At 41.6% G+C, this 20,046-nt stretch overlaps 1 protein-coding gene across 2 annotated transcripts in view; it reads right to left on the bottom strand.

Moving 5' to 3' along the window:
- Nucleotides 1-20,046, bottom strand: part of cnksr1 (connector enhancer of kinase suppressor of Ras 1) — a 49,990-nt gene that overhangs the window by 28,847 nt on the left and 1,097 nt on the right. The window contains exons 2-6 of one of the 2 annotated variants that reach the window (XM_015349182.2): nt 17,080-17,237; nt 13,718-13,920; nt 12,338-12,422; nt 2,575-2,616; nt 1,543-1,662 (exon numbers count right to left, since the gene is read on the bottom strand). In XM_015349182.2, the coding sequence (XP_015204668.2) occupies nt 1,543-1,662; nt 2,575-2,616; nt 12,338-12,422; nt 13,718-13,920; nt 17,080-17,237 (608 nt within the window). The remainder of the gene's footprint in view (nt 1-1,542; nt 1,663-2,574; nt 2,617-12,337; nt 12,423-13,717; nt 13,921-17,079; nt 17,238-20,046) is intronic. The other variant, XM_015349183.2, reaches the window with a different exon arrangement.

Genomic DNA, 20,046 nt, shown 5'->3' with positions numbered 1-20,046 from the left:
CTTTTGAACAAATTCCAATAAATCATTCCCTGGCATGCGTTTTCACTGCATCCACCACTCCATCCTCTTACCAGGATAAGGGGTACCCTGCCATCTTACCTAGATAAAATTAAAGCTTTTCTTTTGCAGCCCAGCAACAGAAGCCATTTGCAAACAGGGCAGCAGATATCAAAGCATGGGAGCAGAATTCACTTGGATAACAGAAACAGGGTGTCTTGTAACTTGAAATGTATCAGTGGAAATGAAAACCACTACGATTGTGCATAAAAAACCTGCAAGGCTGAAAGGGTTAATAACAGTACTCCTACTGGGGTTATATGTGTTTACATGAAGCAATGAGAATTTCTCCATATACAGTAACTGTGTGGAGCCTCAAAGGGAATACTGGTGTTGCTATGTTCTTGTAGCTGTGCCAGATCACAGATACTTTTCTAGACTGTATATGCACTTGATTGTAATCAGTCTTCAAAACAACAGAGTCGAAAAGTTAAAATACACCCAGCTTTACTCCATAACCATACCCCATGTGCAAAGAGGGTCTTTTAGACTTGTGACACACTCTAAACACCCATTAGTTTTCAAACCGCCTTATCCAGTTCAGGGTCACAGGGGAGCTGGAGCCTATCCAGGCAAGCAATGGGCCCAAGCAGGGGTACACCATGTTTGGGACACTCGTTAGTTACAGGGCAGATGAACAGACACACACACTCACACCTAGGACAACTTTTCCAGAAGTCAATTCCAGTATGTATTTGAACTGTAAGAGGAAACTCAATGCGAGAGACTAGAGAGAACATGCAAACTCCATGCAGATAGTACCCCCAGTCCAGAATGGAACCCAGGTCCTCAGTGCTGCAAGCGAGCAATACTAACCACTGTGTCACCCCCACCGAACATGAATCAACCTTTCAGTTCTTAACGCGTTCAGGAACATTTTCATTTTTGAGCGAGTATGGGTATGGGCGTTTCAATTCATTTTTAAAGTTACAGCTGATGAAAGCAGGTAAGAATTTTTTAAAAGCCTAAACTGGAAAGGAAGAGCAGAAAAATGAATAAAACCTGAAGAAATCCCACTCTTAAATGTAGTTTAATGTAGTAATGTGGTGATGTTAAACACTTCATTTTATGCAGCTTTTACATTTGTTTGATCTTAAGAAAGGTTGTAAATGGTAGGAGGCCAATCCACCCATCTCGCCAATTTGCTAGTTGGTAGTTTCTCATCCAGCTGTTTTTTGAAAGAAGCCAGGGTATCGGCTTCAACAACACGTCTGCGTAGATTGTTCCACCCCCCCACCACCCTTTGGATAAAGATGTGCCTGTTGTTCTCGGTTTTGAAAGCACTTCTTGTAGGCTGCTGCTGTCTCAGAATCCTCTCGCCCCTTGCCCATCAGACCCCCGCAGAGAGAGGCGAGATCGTCCTGTGGTGTCATCTGCAGAGGCTGAAACCTTGAGCAGCCAGACAGAAGCTCTGCCAGGTTTCCACGGCTTGTCCAGCAGAGAGCCGGGGAGACAGGCAAGGGAAGGGGAGGGTGGGTACGGTACCAGATTGTCTCCTGTAGAAGCAGGCACCAGGTCAACGCTCTCCAGGCTGGTAGTGTGGTTGAGGAGGTTCTCTGGGCAGCTGCTGAGGACGTCGTCACAGATGGCCACCAGCTTTCGGCACTGCAGGACGGGCAGAAGGAACACGATCAGGTCCCATTGGGGGGGGGCACAGTGTCTTGTCTCTCCAAAAGCACCTCACACACGGGGGCCCACTTGCCTCACGCCTCCTCTACACACACTGCTGTACTGTCCTGCACTACTGCCACCACCCTCTATGTGAACCCCAGCACTTCATGATGCACTTTCAGGCACTCCTCTTGGTGAGATGCCATGGGGATTTCTCTAGCACATATGAATTTGTGAATGGGAATATTAATTAGCTCTGACCTTTATACAATACTAGAAAGCAGAGCCACCTAAAGAGACTTCTAATTCAACTTTCTGTGTATAAAGTCAAATCAAGCAAACACACAGCTTATTACAGCTTATCAACGCAACACACCTTACTTTGGCCAGTGATACTATATGTGTGTATATGTATTGCACAAAGAACATATTTCAGTTTTCCCATGGTGTTTCTAAGAGCAAGCATTAGTCATTTTAAATTATGAGGGTGTTTATATGAACCTTACTTATTTATATTATTAGCTCTTCAAATATCTGCTCTCCATCTGACAGGTGTTCCTTGCAAGATACATTTGTGTGTACAATACTGGCTGTGGGTTCACTGGCATCACTAAGAAAGAAGAAACGTTTTTATTTTCTGTTTGGGAATGGTTTTTCAAATAACTCTTAATCCCCCCAGGCTGCTGCAGTCGAGAAGGAAATATGATCAATGAGAAAAAAATGATCACACTGCTATGCTGGGATCTGGTCCCTTTCCTTTGCAATGGAATGAAGGAATAGTCATGGTTTCCCAGGTCTGCTGGAATCCTAACAGAGACAAGGAATGACAGGACAATTCATCCTCTCAATTCAACTCGGATAAAGAAAGAAAACAGAAAGTCATGGAATAAAACTCAGGATACTCACAATCGATATGATGTCTTTCTCTTTTTCATAGGCATTAATGTCCTGTAAAGGAGAAAAGGAGCATTTTGTTGAGTTAGAGAAAATGGAGTCAAGGAGTCTTAGAGAGGAAAAATGAATCAACCTGCAGCCTTAAAGTTAAAGTAAATTATTTTTACCAGGGAGCTAACCAAGGGTTTTGGTTCAACAAATAGAGTGGATTGTTTAACTATCTTTTATTAATAACTGATATTTACACTTTAGTCAACAAAATATGCACAGAGCCCAGGTGTATTAGTGAGCACCCCATCAAAACTTTGCTAAATTGTACAGTTTTTAAAATGATTTCAGGTACCTCGTGTATAAGCATCAACCTCAGGCCCTGCTGAAAACAGACAACATACTACCATGCATGTTTTGTGTTTAGATCTAGTGGACTAATCCTTTGCCAAAAGTGGTGAAGCATATAGAGAACCACTCTGTGGTGTAGAAAGCTAAACAAAAAAGCGATAAAAAACACTGGGTAATCTCGAATGCAATGGCCCACACATCAGAAATAACTCAGCAGAAACAGCTTATTCAATCAAAGCCTCTTCCATTGCAGAGAGTGCCAGTTCAGCTACAGCTCAAGCCCCCTTGTCAGATGCGACTAGCAGCTCTGATACACTGATACAACACTGATAAAAATCTTCACAGCGAGCGATCTCAGTTTGCTGTGCTTGATGGCTCCCCTCACTTCACAGCAGCTGCTCATAGCAAACCTGGCCTTCCTCCACCTCTGAATGGCAGATTCTACACTAAACACACTGAATCACAATAACACAGAAGGTCACAGACTGGGACTACTGCTGTCAGCCCACTTACTTTGTAATATTTTTAATATTATATATTATAAAATATCTTTTTTTGAATATTCGTTTGCAAAGGCATAAAAAAGTCGGATTGCTCAAAAAAGCTTTTGTCTTTGTCACGCCCCCCCATACTAAAAAAAGACACAGGCGATGCTGGCTTTGAATCTCAATATTTTTGGAAACCTTGATCCCACAATCAAGATCTCTTTTTATACCAGTGAAATCTCTTGACCCAAGAAAAGGTCCTCTTTCCCATTTTAGTTCACTTTCATTTTCTCTTTTTCTGTTTGGATATGGATCAAATAAGCTAAATTACCAGTTAGCATCCTAGGCTCTTACTAGTTAGGACACAAATTGGTAACTGAGTAGAATTTGGCTCATCCCTAATATAGGCTCATATACTGTAGGGTCAGGCCACACATACTGTACAGTATAACATTGGCTTGTGCTGCTATTTGTACAAGCTCTCACAAAGTAAATTACTTTCTTATTCATGTAATTCAAAACCAAGCTCAAAAAACCTTAAAATGCACCAGCATAATGCATTATTAATTCCACCTAAATTTCTCTAAAATGAAAATAGAAAAGCTTTAGAAAATTATTGAATTGCTAAAAGAGGGTGCACATAAAAAGATATTTAAAAAAGAAGATCCCTAATATAGCAAGCTGGTGGCAACTGTAGAGAAAAAGTCAGGATTGTTCAGACTTACTGTGACTCTCAGGTAGGCAGAACAATTGCATTTTTCTTTCTCATTGACTCCTCTCAAATTCATATCTGTCAATGGAACTTGTGAATTAGTTAACCCCCTGATATCAGAGCTCTTCCTGATGAAAACAAGCCTGCTATTGCACTCTACACCAATAGCGGGAGCTTGATTCTTCCTTCTTTTTACCTCTATTTGGTTAAGATTACACAGGCAGACCTGCGAAGCTGTAATAGAATTGTCCATTCTTTATCAAGACAATCTGTATGAGAGTTTACAGCTTGTAAAACCTGAAATGGATCCCATCAAATTGTCAGGGTCCTCTGTTTTAAACCATCATGTGCATGGAGACCCAGAGCTCTTCTATAAATTCTTTGAGTCCAATTCCCTTCCGTGCAATGGCAAAGATGTTCAACCAGAGCCACCCACAGACACTAATTCTTGTGCCAGCACAATGTTGCTTATCCAAATCTGCCACACTTCACAAATTCCTCAAGAGATCTAATCCCTACAAACAGATACACCAACACTACCTAGGGACAAGCAGAAAGATTAGTAAACTCTCATTAAAGGCTTAAATATCTTTACTCAGCTATCGATGTACAAGTGCAGTGTTTCCTGTTCAATGTGGATGTTTTTTCTCATGTTACATTCAACAGATATCCAGAATCCCTTCCTCACTTGCCAGAGGGAAATAAGAGACTTTTTTTCTCATGAAGGAAAGTGTTCTTGTTCCACAGGGTTGCACATTTTTTATACTCCAGTTATAATTGGGACTTCAGTCCTGAAAACAACAGGAAATTAGATATACTAAAGGTTTTGTTTTGCACAACAAAGTTCCCCTATCTAACCAGAACTGTTTCCTGAAAGCCAGGTGGTAGATAGGAAACCCAGTAACCATGGTTTGTGCCATCTGAACCTTCATCATGCTCACGCCTTCAGTATTTCTGTCCCGCAAAGAGGTAAAATCGAAGTGTCACAGTTCATCTGACCCCCATGCCTCTTTCTTCTCTACCATCATGCCATCATGGTAAATCCCACTTATGTTATAAAACAAAGGATGTTTCCTGATGGGGGGGCTGGGGGCGTTAGTATCTCCTGGCTGTGCAGCACAGGCGGATACATGGGATTATGCTTCCTGGCTTGCTTTAAGAATCTGATTACTCTTTCACTGGTTCCCAGTGTTTAGCATTGCTGCCTCTCAGTGCTGGAGCCCGGGGACCGATTCTGAACATGGGGTTCTATATGCGTGGAGTTTCTATGTTCTCCCTGTGCTTGTGAGGGTTTCTTTCGAGTGTCCTGGTTTCCTTCCACACTCCAAAGACATGCTGATAGGCTAACTGGCTTCTGGGAAGGGTAGCCCTTGTGTGTGTGTGTGTGTGACCTATGATGGACTGGCGTCCCGTGTTGCTTGTTGTTTTCTAGAAGAGGCACCTCCCATGCTCTCCCATGCCAGATTGGATATCCTGAATTGGATAAAGCAGTTAGAAAATGGATGGATGGTTCACAGTGTGACTTAATGATATAGATTTGTCTCTAATTATAGTTCAATGCGCAATGCGGTACTTCACTGCCGAGCTTGATTAGAACCAGAGGAGAAATGTGTGTGCTGAGCAAACCAAGGGTGGTAAATCTGCTGGTGATCATGTGGTACATTAGAGCAGAGCTGCCCAGTCTGCAGGTTTTTAACTCCACTTCAGCTCCTATCTGCTAAACCTCTATTCATGACTGGCTTGATTGGACCAGTTGCACAATTTTCCCTCAATCTTAAGGTAGTGCAGAATCAACCCGCTGATCTTGCAGCCCTGCAGGAGGAGACCTCTACAGGCATCGTTAAGACATAATGGGAGCCTATAATGGAAACCGCCCTGCATAAGGAGTTACTTAATCAATAAATTACAATGACAGATAATGCTGGGAAAAGACAGACCATGTGACCATGTACAGCACTACTCTGAGAAGGTATTCCACAGCCTTTCATAAGCTCAGGGTACGTACTCCACAAAGTACTGGTTTGATATTCCACTCAAGTCCAAATATCTTTTCAAAGAACTGCGATAAAGACTATAATAACCAGGTGCATTTGAATAAGGTAAACTACCTTCCTGTTGTCAGAAAAATTCCTTACAAACTGCTATAAAATGCGTGTGATAGTGATCTGAAGAACATTCTCCCAAGACAACTCCTATTTTTATGACAAAAACCATGAACAAGGAAATGCAGTGATACATTATATTATTTTATAGTACATGGCTGGACTGATTACACACAATCTTTTATGTGACATTATAATCTGACAGAGTAGGAAGCACAGGCAGATATACACATTCTATTAGCTAGTGCTGATTGCACTTCCTAAAGCATTTACTCTCGAAAGGAAATTTAAAAAAAAATGTTTAAAAATGGTGAACTTCATTATATTTAAAAGCAGAAATGATTAGCATAGCCAGGGCTGACTCACTGATGGAACAGAGTGTCTGCAGTTAAATTAAAAACCATTCCACATCCAGAAGAAGAAACGACGCATCCACAAGTAGCTCAAATGTAATTAATTTATGTGCTGCCTTACGTATTCCAATTCACTGTTTAACACGTTTTTGACATTAAGGTATAGGAAGAGTTTTTTTCCCCTGAAGGCAGGTACCTACAAACAAAGTAACATTGATGCTGTAGTTTGTTATTTAATTATTTTACTATAATTGACTACGGTTGTTTCAGCCACACATATGTTAGAAAACAGATGAAAAGGTGACCCTAGCTTTCTTCTCCAACAGGACCTCAGCAAGCCTGACCTCATTTTAGAAAATCAAGCTGTGAAACTGCCAAAGGTGTTATATTTCATAGATCTCGTACAACACGACAGAACAGCAGAAAACAACCAAGCAGAAGTCAGCATTTCTATTAAGTGTTTCTCGCATGTTTTGCTACTCAATTCTGAGCAATTTTGGATAAGTATCTGCCAACAACTGCAGCTGTAACAATGACATTAGTTATTCAGCTACATTAGCTACAAGGAACATTTACTGTACAGTAACTCACGGCATGATTCACTACTCTCACACATTAAACAAATTTCAAATGCGAGGGTCATTAACAAAAAAGTGATTTTAAAAGACAAAAAGCTTTTGAGATATAAAACTGACTCATTCATAGCTGCTCCTGACACAAAAAGGCAGGGAAATCACTTTTGAATCTGAAGCAGACAGTCCTACTATTATTACGTGCAATGCATCTGGTTAAGAAACAAAACTCGTTGGATATTTCCAGCAAAGATACAAAAAGACACTAGTGAAATTGTCAAATAAAGTAATTGCAAGAGACACTAACTCACCTTTGTGTGAAATTTAAAAGCCCCTTTTAAAGTTCACGCAATGCAGGGCACAGAACAGAAGCTTTAAAAGAAGTACGATCCACAGAAATCCACAGTTACAGTACACGTATGACTGACAGGAAAAGGTCAGTCATTATAAAGTAGGAGTGTATTTTTCTTGGCTTTTTTCATCTTCCTCTTTTTTGTCTCACATCCTTAGTAGACCTTCAAGTGAAAAAGGCTTTCAGGTGAAAAGCACCCTCTGCTACAGACCCTGGAGATGTAATACTGAGCTGGACTCTGAAGTCACTTCTGAAAGACACACTTATTTTTGATGCCAAATACTCTTCAGCACTTTCTAATTGAGTAGGAAGCTCATGAAGGTTAACATGCTGCTTGGTTTAAAGAACCCACATGCTATTCAGAATAGTGCTTTTCAGAGGCATATTGTTACTAGAAGTCATTTTGACTTTTTTGTATTTTTTCGTTCTATTTTACATTTCTCGTTCCACGACTGCTTTCCTCCTTTGGCAAGACAAGCCAAGTGACTGGAGTGTAAGACAAGCCTCGGACAAATATTGCAAGCGCCTCGGTCCCGCTCGGAAAACTGAGACGTCCTGTTTAAGCTGGTCCCGACTCACTGGGATATAAATATGGTCTGGGTGCTCCTGTCACCCGGGAAAGTTATAAACACGCGATGAGAGACGGGGGCTTGAATTTTGGAGGAGGAAAAAGGGGCCTCTTTGGCAGGGTGATCTTTAAAACAAATGGTGACCTTAGCCTTTCCAAAAAAAACCTGTTGGCATTTTCTGGTGCTTTTCCCCAAAATGGACAAAGATGACATTAGGATTATTACGCAGGTTAATAGCCCTACACAGAAGAACATCTCTTTCTGTGAAGAGGCACTCTTTCATCACGTCATTATTCTGCCAGAGACGTGACATGTGAACCCAGATTATCCCACAATTATACAGCCTCAGTCTTGTTAATCAGGGGGACAAAGTGGACACAGCGGAGGCCGGGCAGGTTTCTAAAAATATCCAGCAGATATTTGTTTTTCCAGGAAACACACGTTAAACACAGCCTGCAAAGGGCACCGAGTCACAATGGAGAAGGCTGGGACAATTTTAGCAGATTTCTGTTCTGCAAATCTAATTAAATTCCGCACTCATGGTGCAGTATGTGCTGTAACTCGTATCTGTCTGAAAAAGCTCAGCTTCACTTCATGTGCAGTACAGGGCTTTGCATTACAACAAGAAAACAAATAGAGAAGAAAAAGTGTACAATTCATGCCATTTTTAATAAAACACAACAAGGGTGAATTAATCTAATTCTTATTTCAAACTCATTTGACCTATAGTGGAACAATTATCCTATTAACTGATTATGGGATGTTTAATTCAATTAAATTAAAAAGGACATGGCTTTAACAAAAACCAACACTAGTTTCAGATCGCAAACAAAACTTCGACCAACTTGGCAATCAAAAATGTCAAACTTCACGACGTGTTCAGTTTGCCAGGTGTCTCTCCTTATGAAAAAGATTCACATGTTTGTGTTGAAACATCACTTACTGTATGCCTTCCAGACAATGCGAGGACGCCATAAAAAAGGCAAACAATATGTTAGGCTACATACTGTAGTCAAAAAGTGTAGAATTTCGAATCAAGTGATGTTGTCTTGAAAGGGTATCCCAGTTGGGCTTCATTTAGGATATTGTGTACAATTTTGGTCATCGTGTTACAAAACAAGATATTGCTGCCCTAGACAGACAGCCTGAAGGAACTGAACTTCATTCGTCTTGAACATATAGGACGACGAGGAGACCCGATACAAGTATTCAGAATTCTTAACAGCACTGACAAAATGAACATCATCTTCAAAATGAAAAGTAAAAATTGAACCAGACGACACAAGCAGAAACTACAGTACATGGAAGTGCTACACTGAAGTTCTGTGAATGTGAAAAAAAACCCACCAATGCCTGCGGTTATAGCCAATACTTTGGCTTCCTTCAAGAAATGGCTGGATGAGGTCCTTCGATCAATTAACTATTTACATACCAAACAGGCGAGTTGGACTAAATGGCCTCCTCTCATTTGTAACCTGTTCTTATGTTGTGTCCATACAAGGGAAAGACACCTTGATGCACTGGGCTGGAAATCTGCATTTGACAGCTGGAAGCTTGTGTACAACCCAGGACACGTATGGCCTGTTTTCTAACGACGCAGTCTACCTGAGCCAAGTCTGCCTGAGAGTATGGGAAAAAAGGTCGAGTCAACACCAGAGTCACAGTAGCTTATCAGGCCAGAGTTCCTCATGGTTCCTGTACAGTTAAGTGGACTTAAGGGTATGGGGCTTCCCAACTGGAGGGGACGCACAACCATCACAGAAATTAACCCTGGCAATGCTGGTCCCCACTCGTACAGCTGGGCGGACTAGAAAGGTTAAATTACTGGACAGCCAGGAAACACATTTATTCACAAAATAAACTGAATGTATTCACAATTCTTGCACTTATGCTGAATGCAATTATAAGAAATTAAATAAATTAAATTTATTTTACACATACTACTGTAAAAAATTTAAAGAAATTGCTTCCCCTAGGACTGAACAGCTGAGAGAATGTTGCAGGTCACAGACATGAAACATAAAATCACATCAGAACATTCTTTTCATACTGCACAATCACAGGGCATTGAAGAGAAGTAATCTGGAGTGAAAAAGATATAACAGCAAAGAAACTGAGAAACGTCTGTGTCTTGGACAAAAATAAAGACAAAAACAGTTGTCAAAAGGTGTCAATGTGCATTGCACTAATCTCTGTTTGCTTTTCAAAGCTCATGTCCCCCCTTTTAATATAATAATAATTTACAGGTAGTGGGGACCCTCCACCACCACCAGTGTGCAGCCCCACCTGGATGATGCAATGACAGCTCACCGCACATCAGCTATCGGTGGGGAGGAGAACAGAGTGATAAGCCCGTTCATAGATGGGGATTATTAGGAGGCCATGACTGGTAAAGGCCAGAGGGAAATTTGGCCAGGACACCGGGTTAATACACCCCTCCTCTTTTCAAGAAATGCAGTGCGATTTTTAATGACCACAGAGAGTCAGGACCTTAGTCTTACATCTCATCCAAAGAATGGTGCCTTTTTTTCTTTTACAGTACAGTGTCCCCATCACTATACTGGAGCATTTATACCCACACAGACTGCAGGATGAGCACCCCCTGCTGGCTCCACTAACACCGCTTTCAGCAACAACCTTAGCTTTAACAGGAGGTCTCTCATCCAGGTACTGACCAGGCTCTCACCTGCTGAGTTTCAGTTGACTGGCAGTTAGATACTGTGGGGTGATGTATAGTAGCTGCTGGCTGCTTTTAGTTTTTAGTTTCTGATAGCGATTCAAGGTGAAAATGACATCCAACCCACAGACCAGAGGCAAAAACCACAGAATCAGGGCTCAGAGAAATCAGTGAAACTGCAGGTGTGTGTGTGTGTGTGTGTGTGTGTGTGTGTGTGAGAAAGCTGATACAATATCTTCTGCTCTGAGGACTTAGAATTGAGGCCCCAGGTGGAAGAGCATCTCCAGACACAGTTCCAGGTCTCTCTCCCCTCCCTCTGAATCTAACATTCTCCTGGTGTCTGTAAGTCACTCTGGATACAAGTGTCTGTTAAATAACTAATTACAATATCCCACAGGCAGTCGGTGTTTGTGGCACATTAGCGTTCAAATCCTGACACAAAACTCCCCCTAGATATGCAGGGGTGAGTCAGACATTTGCAATATTGTACCCTCAGTCACAGAGAGTGCCGAGCCTCGCTGTGTACCCCACTACAATGGAAAAGTCCATCGCTCTTTTCTGACCTAATCCCATAGGCCGCCCTCGACACAACCAGGCACACTCCCTCGTGAATACCATCCTGGGATCGCTGTCCTGCCAACCTGTCGAACCAGATTCTGGGTGTTGCTCTGCGCAGAGAGCCACGGCCCAGATCTGCCAGCCACTCCACTCTGACGGGGGCACGCGTTACATCATGCCAGGAATTCAAGACACACACACTCCCGTACAGCACTGTACTGTATTTCCTCCTCCGCTCCCTATCTGTGTAGGTGAGGTAGTTTTGCAAAATTGCACCACCACTGACCTCTTTAAGCTTAGAGAAAGAGATGCTAAACAACTGCTGTTTGATTTTACTGTACTTTTAAAAAAAAAAAACACTTCGTTGGTAAAAAAACACTTTGCTGTATACACATTACGCACTCACAATGCTTTTTATATCCTTATGACCATGACAAAAACTAACAAACCACTAAACAAAGTTACTTTTAAACAAGCTCATCAGTAGTATATCTTGGGTCACAGGCATGAGTTTCATCTGCTTATTGTAATGTTTAAACCTCATTTTGCTAGAATTGCAGAAGGAGCTTCATTAAGCCCTGAAAAAGCAGAGATCACTGGGTGCTCCTACTCAGCAGGTCCTAGGTTAGCTCCTACCATTTTCAATGAACGGCCTCCCACAGCTAGCCGGGGGAGAGAGAGTAATGCTGTGTTTGATCAGTGACTGAATTACACAAGGCCAGCCACCTTTAAATTGTCGTTACCATGGAGTGTCCCCAGGGCTCATGATGAAGCAGGAGATCCTGTTACAGCTCCGTACCTGTTCACTCCCCCTGAGGAAATTCGTTTTTGAAGACACTGCCTTACTAAGACCTAATAATGGCTTTCGAGTGACTGCAGGCAATTTTGTAGCAGATGAGGAATTAAACAGACCAGAACCTCCATGACTGACACTGGTGAATCCAACTGGCTCTCCACACGAGTGTGCCTCCGCCTGTATGGTTCAATCTCCTAACACCACATACAGTATATACTGTATATATAAAGAAACCTGGAATTAAAACCCCAAGCACTAACCTTGTGGACAATACAGCTCAGCTCCGTGCAGTGACTGATAATGTCTTTAATGGGAATGTAGTCACTCGGCTGAGAACACAGGTACCTGACAGAAGAAAAGAATTCACCATTAGGTGGGCTTCAAAATGATGTGAGCACATCCTAATATCAATATTTTACAGGAAGGGAAATTAGACCAATATATCCTCAGTAAAAGAACAGTGTCTATATAAAAACAAAAAATCTGCAGAAAATAAAATAATAAATGAATGAATACTAACACAAATGAATATTTCTAAATTCAAAAAGATCATCATTAAATTTATAAGATGGGTGAAAGAAACTATACTCTATCACACTGAGCTCTATTATCCCGATGTTGTGGGCTTGATCTGGGGTCATGACTCAAAGCAGCTGTGTTTAGGATTTATAAGGGTGGTGGTTCACAATTGGCAGAGGGTACAGGGATGGGATTTGTGTGCTACAGCGCTCTCAGCTTTCTCACCACTCAGCTTCTGTGATTTATCAGGCCGAAGGCTGGCAGTGAAGTCAGTAAGACTGGAGCTAAGCTTGCGCGTCACATGACAAGTGAATCTACAAGTGGGCGTGTCAGACGAGCATGTCTGTGCCATGTGCCTCATTCTGCCCTAGGTCTTACGCAATTCGCTGTCGGGAGAGCCTTAAAATAACGGACTGGCTTGCAAGCTGCATTTGCAAATTCAAAACATTGCCTTTTTGAACAAAAACAAATTAAACAAATAAAGAGCAAATATAAAACACTCAATATGACCCCTATTAAAGCAGATGGGTAGTAGGAGTTAAACAGGATCAAGGATGAGAAGTTGTGTTCAAATAAAAAAGGGCAAACAACCAGTGGCTCAGCAAAGACTCTCTGCGAGCATAAGAGATGCGAACTTTGTTTGATTCTCAAGACTTCAGGGATTTTAATGAACAGAAATTTTTTAAGTGTGTCATATGATCAAACAACCATCACTGCAATCCAGATGCCCGAAATGTAGAGTTTAGAAGATTGTAATTCGGTCACTCCGTCTTTGAAGTTGTAGCCCTGTTTTCCCTGCTTCTCCTTTGGTTTATTAACATAAAGAGGAACAGCTGAATGAAAAAGACTTTACTTTTAGATGTGCAGATAGATGCACTTCAGGCTCTGCAGAGCTGTGAGCAATTCTAACACTAGTCCATGTGTGATGGGAGCAGCTGATCATGGTCACAGTGGCAAACTGCACAACGCCCAGAGACCAGGTTGTCTGCAGAGGGAGAATCCTACATTGTCTGGAATTCATGGGGGAGATATCACTTCAGTGTCATTGAGTCCTGTTACACTGACACAATTTCTAGAAAAAAGGCCGGTCCCTTCAAGCAGGTGCGTTAAAAGAAGCATACCTGTTGAGCCAGGAGAAGCAACCCCTGACGGCCACGATGAGCTCGATGACACAGACGAGAGTCTCGGAGGGCAGCTTGCACACCGATTGGCCGTTGTAGGTGTTGACTCGCCAGCGGCTCTGAATGCCCATCTGGAGGGAGTGGGCCATCCCGCGCAGCTTCTCCGTCACCGAGCGCATGCTCTCCCCAGACATACCGTAATTCTGTTCGCAAAACACAGAGCACACAGCGGGCCGTCAGCTCTCCACGCTTATCCAAGAAATGCAGACATCATCCCCCATTTTAACATGTTTGCAAGGCGACGCCAGGGAGTACAGTTTTATTTGGTATGGACTTGATTATTTGAGGGGCAACAACCTGGCCACGAGAACAAGGTAGTCAATTTTTCACAGTTTTTTTTTTTGGGGGGGGGGGATCTTTCATTTAATGTAACTGGGAGCTGCCAGTTGTATAACTTTTTGGAGCAGCTCCCAGCAATGACTCCTGTAGCTCACATGGAAAAAGGAGATCTTCTGACACAATGAGTGCTCCACAGCACCTGTCAGGAGGGTTGGTGTGTGTCATTGACATCACTGCAAGCCTGTGGCCTTCTGGGAAATTGCACAACTTACTGTTCTAGTCCGACCCTTCCCAGCACTCCGCCAAATGTGGCAGCTTGCAGACTTCTGGTCAAAGCTGGCTTATGACGTGACATGCAGTATCAGGATCCTTGAGCTCAACCTGTACTCAGAACAAGGGCCTTTACTGCAAGGGCGGGTGAGGTAGAGAACAACTGATGGTCCCTATCTATATAGGACGTCACATTAAGAAGCTGTGTCTTGCTTTCTCTCAGAGGCTTTTGTCTAAACTCCATGTCAATTCACCCTCACCCCAACACCTTCTTCCCACACCCAACTATAAATCACACATTCCAAGCCAAACAGAAAGCCGCCATCTTGTGAAGTATACCGCAATTTCTGGGGGCTTCAGTTCTGATTAAGGTCCCAAATTATGCCGCAGACACAATAGTAACTTTGGTTCTTCCCAGTTCTAAAAAAATGATTGACACACTGCCCGACCCTCTCACCCATGGGCAGATGTATCTATGATCACTACGTGGTGCCTAGTCTCTTGTCTGTGCGACTTTATTCTCTCACTCAAGATCAGTGCCCTCCCAGTCACCTGTCATTTGGGACAGAGAACTAGACACAGCGGAGAGTGGAAAGGAGTTTTCAACAAGAAGGTAAACCGTCATAGACTTCCAGGAGTGTAAAACGTTTCTTTGTGATCTAATAATACATTCGAATTTTAGTATCCTTGTATGCTGCTGAGCCAAATGAAGAATTAAATAAAAGGTTAAATTCTCAAGCAGCATGGAGGTGCAGTGGATTGAACTGCTGCCTAACTGTTTTGGAGCCCTGGGTTCAATTCTGGACCTGGGGTGCTGTCTGTGTGGAGTTTGCATGTTCTCCCCAGGTTCACAATGGTTTACAACAGGGTGTATCCTACTTTGCACCTGCTGCTTATAAGTATAGGCTCTGGCTCCCCCTGCCACCCTGCACAGGGTAAAGCAGGATAAGAAGAACAGACAAGTACAGAACTAAAAACGAATTTTTACCAAATCAGCAGAGCCTTAACAGGAGAATTTTCATATTTATTCTGAATCTGGGAGAAACACGTTATCAGATAAGCTTGCTAGTTCCCACGTCATTAGGGCATTAGTGCAGTCCTCATGTGACACTCACAGATGAAGACTAATTCTTTCATTACTCAAAGAACCTTTCATTTATTTTTGTTCTGCTTGTACTACCTGGAAACAATTTGCAAGCAATTTCCCTTGACACTTCTCAGCAAATTCTTTTCCACTATTTTGAAATGCAAAAAAAAAGTAAAGCCTTCTTGCTCTTGATGTTTTCTCATTTATTATTGAAACTGAAGAAATTAATATACGTAATTTAAAATATATACACATATATCTATGTGGAGCTTGTATGTTCTCCCCATGTTCACATGTTTCCTCCAGGTGTGCCAGTTTCCTTCCACAGACCAAAGAACTTCCTGGTTGGTTAACTGACTTAAACAGGAAAAAACGACTCTGATGTGAGTGTGTGTGTTTGTGTCTGTGTGTGTCCTGTGATGGACTGGCCAGGGTGTATCTTGCTATGCACCAACTGCCTGCCAGGATAGGCTCCAACTCTTCAGCAACCCTGAACTGGATGAAGTGGTTAGAAAATCAATGGAAAGATACATATTTATATATTTTATATTTTATTGTATTTTATTCTGGAAACTTGCAATAAAAAGCTGCTATTATCATAAATAAGAAGAATAAACTAACAACTTAAAAGGACTAGATATTATCTTAGCTCCAAGCATATTTTGTGGGCCACTACTCAGCATATTCCTGACTAACATTGGTATGTAATGTCCTTGACAGTGAACTTCTGTAAAAATCTAAAGAGCTCTTCAGAAACCTGAGAAAAATAGATTTCTCCTCCAATCACAGACTAGGCGATGAGAGCAACTGACAACCTGATGTCAGCTATTGTACTAGGTGCCAAGACCTGTTTACTTTTATCACAGGAAAGGTGAAAACAGTTTTAAAAGAAATAAAAGTGTGAAGGATTTAAATGTGTGAAGTGGCAGGTTGTGGCAAAAAGGAAGCAGAGTGTAAATCTTTCACCCTGAAGCCTGCAACAGCTGGGTAAACAGAATGCTGCACAGAGTTAAAATACTTGCATGGCTAACTAGTCCTCTGTCCTATTTAATGCTCTGTAGCTCCTTTATGGCCTTGAAATTCAACACAGCCAGAAGAGCCAAAGGTTACAATCGGTCAATGCTCTTTTCAGAATTAGCCATTATGGAATTCAGGTAAACTGAAAGGTTGATGACTTGCTAATATCGGTTTCTGCAAAGAAAATGACTAAAAGAGGAACCTGCTAGGAATTATTTTCACGCAACCATTGCATGAAATTACATTGCTGAAAAATAGATAAAATAATTACTACCTGTGACTTCTTAAGATTCCGATTTTGATTCCGGTAAATCTGCCTGTGCACATTCTGTGTGATTGCTAGACCACATCTAGAAAACTAAATTAGTAAAATGAAGAAGAAATCCAATTTCTCGTAGATCATAGGAAGATCCAGTAATGACCTTTTCTAACCAAACCCCACAACCCCATTTTTAGAAAATGTATAGCAAACAGACTACCTACAATTCCTGAAACTGGGTCCCCGCTGGTTAATGTTACTACTCTTGAGCTGTGAATTCACTCGGCCATGGTGTACAGAGACACCGTGCGAAGTCAGAGATGGTGCATGCTGTAACAGAATGGCAAAATAATTTTCTGATCGATAAAAGTGGCAAAGGGTTTCGTTTACCAGTGAGCAGAGCTTTTCCACGGCCTCCAGAAGGAGCTCCTGGTGGCCAATCTTTTTCACCCCCAGCCCTTCCAGATCCTTGTAGGACAGCTGCAGTAAGTCCTGCCCTGTCAGGTGCCACTCTTCAAAGGGGTACTGCTGCAGGCTGGGCTCCAAACCTGAAAGCACAGCAGCCAAGCATTGGCAACATAATTCTGCAAAGACTGCAGCTATTCCTACATGCCCATCCTCGTTAGGCACACTAAGAGATTCCACTGCAGCACTGAGCTGAATTTGGAACAATCCCATCTTGAGAATCAGCCCACCTTCAGTAGGTATTTGATTCTATGCATGAGGCCAGGTGGTGCAGTAGGCAAGGTATGCACTGTGTGATAAGCAGGGTCTGTTTAAGCCCTGGGCAATTCAGCACAGCCAGTGGAACCAAAGGCTACAGTCAGTCGATGCCCTTTTCAGAATTACCAGTTATGGGATTCAGGTAAAATAAAAGCCTGCTGACTCACTGAGACCTAATCTGAGCATTACTTTTCGTTTCTGTAAAGTGCGCACCTCTGAAGCACTGGGCATGACCTCAGGCGCGCTACTGCAAATGTAAATTTCACCCCTTGGTCTCTGTAAGCCACTTGAGATAAAATGCAAAATGGCTGATTATTAATAACGTTCCCGAGTAAAAAGCATTTTCTATTACTGGAGCAGAATCTACAATTAAGCATCTGAAAACAAAAAGTAATACAGAGAATAGTGGGAACTAGTGGGAACTCACTGCCAACTTAGGAAAATGCTGTACCACAGTACACTTAACAGCACAAACAACACCGCCCACATTCTGCGCATGGAAACTCGTCCCTTGTGTGAGAGGAATTCAACCCTAAACAAAGGCACCACCACTCCCGGTTTTTGTTATTCTATTTTTTTATTGTTTCAACAGGAGCATTGCAATCAAAGGGTTTTAAACAATGCAGAAAAAATAGGATGTGTGATAACTGGAATCCATTTACTCAACAAGCCCCTCAGAGCAGACTCATTTCAGTATCAGAAAGCTGTGCCTTGGGCTGACTAGCACCATGCATTTCAGCAGTTTACTTCCTCATCCTTTTTTATCTTTGCCTAAAGCTCAAGAACGTCGAAAAACAGATAAAGAACATTTTTGGGCCTACACCGGAGCACAGCTTCCTTTCAGCCACCTTTCTATTGTTTGTACACAAACAGTATGACTCTGAGCCAGGGCAGGCAAGAGAAGAAATATTTAACTGGGCCTATTATGAATTTATATTGTTATAACAGGGGAAAGTGTATTATAACGTACACTGTGTTAAATTATAATACACAACAAATACTAGGTTACGCAAGACCAAGTTATATTTCTTAAGATTGCAAAAATCGAAATATTAGATGGTAAACTAATATTAAAATAGTTCTGATAAGATACAGAATATTCAACTACAAAGAGGTCAAAGAGCTGAAAACAAAGAGCCCGAATGAAGACATATCCTACAGTGGTCAGTCAGGTCAAGATTAACAGGGTTCAGTCTTTAGAACAGAAATATAAAGATTACATGGGGGTATGATAAAGCAAAATCCAAGTTTGATGGGTGTGTTTACAAAAAAGTGGGGACACTCACATTGCAAGGCATTTGATGAATCAACTGTTACCCTGGTAAAAAAAAGGTCTTTCACTAATGTGGCACTGGCACATACCAGGAGATATATCAGTTTCCCACCATAGTAAAATTACCACACTTTGGTGGACACATGAAAAACCTGCGTTTTTAGCATGATACAGCTAATAAAGTCCCATTAAACTTTCCAACAGGTAACAGGTAACTAGTAGCTAATTGATGGGAGGATCTCATCCAGCTGGCTCTTGAAAGAAGCCAAACTTCACCACAAACCATGTCTGTAAATTGCAAATGGTCTGCAGATCAGAGTTTGCATTAAAACTAGACTCAAGACAGATTTTTCACAGGGGAATGAGACCCCCCCCCACACACACACACAAATGAGGTCACATTATATAAAAAAGTAAATGCAATTGACAAGGCCCACGATGAATATTATACCAAGACAGAGATACAGAAGCTAAGTGTCCGTAATCACGTACTGTACCTCCACGTGTGCAAAGATGTTGAAGATCATTTACTACTTAAATAACAAACCAGACACAATATCACAGTAAGAGCTGTATCCCTAAAGTGCTGTTACACTACCTTCACATTACATTTTAGTGACAAAAAAGTCGTGGTATTAAAAGATAAAACAGAAAACTGAAATTGTTGGCAAGGAATTCTGAAATAAAACAAAAACACTTTACCAGTTGTTTTTTTTAATGAAACATGGCCCTATATGTGTTTTGTAAATTAAAAATGATCTACTGTATGTGCTTTCTTAAACAATTATGGAATCACTTCTCAAAGGTTTGAGATTGATTATAACTTAATTTTCAATGCAGTTTTAAAGAGAGTTATGTACAGAAAATGAAACAGGAACAGGAACTTACATTTCTTTACGGCTTTAGGATTTACGTTTGGTTACTAAGCAACAAGGACTTTACTTGAGCTAGCTGGATTGGCGAAGTTTCGACTTTGTGTCTAACGTAAGTCAAGAACGGGCTAAAGACAGATGCTTTTCAAAGTCATGTTTACAGCAAAGCAGAATTCAGGTGCCTTCAGGTGGGTATGTGGTTAAAGGTTACCAGGACGTTCCAGACACAAGCTGCAGTTCTAGTCCTGAAACAAAGTCACCTTTACTGAAGTTATTACTGAAGTTATTGGCCCCAGCCCTTCAGGTGACATAGGAACTGGGGTGCAATTCAAAGTGACTTTTTATCAGCTGATTGATTGACGCACTGATCACACAACAGGCTTTTTAAAAACAGACCAGTATATCCTGAACTAAAAAAAAACTTGTTCTTGGCAGATAACCCTTAGAGAAGTTAAGACCTATAATGTGGAAAACTTTCATGAAACCTTT

The sequence above is a fragment of the Lepisosteus oculatus genome, chromosome 11, assembly GCF_040954835.1.
Source record: "Lepisosteus oculatus isolate fLepOcu1 chromosome 11, fLepOcu1.hap2, whole genome shotgun sequence".
Classification (NCBI taxonomy): Eukaryota; Metazoa; Chordata; class Actinopteri; order Semionotiformes; family Lepisosteidae; genus Lepisosteus; species Lepisosteus oculatus.
This window is presented reverse-complemented; position numbering and strand designations above follow the sequence as displayed.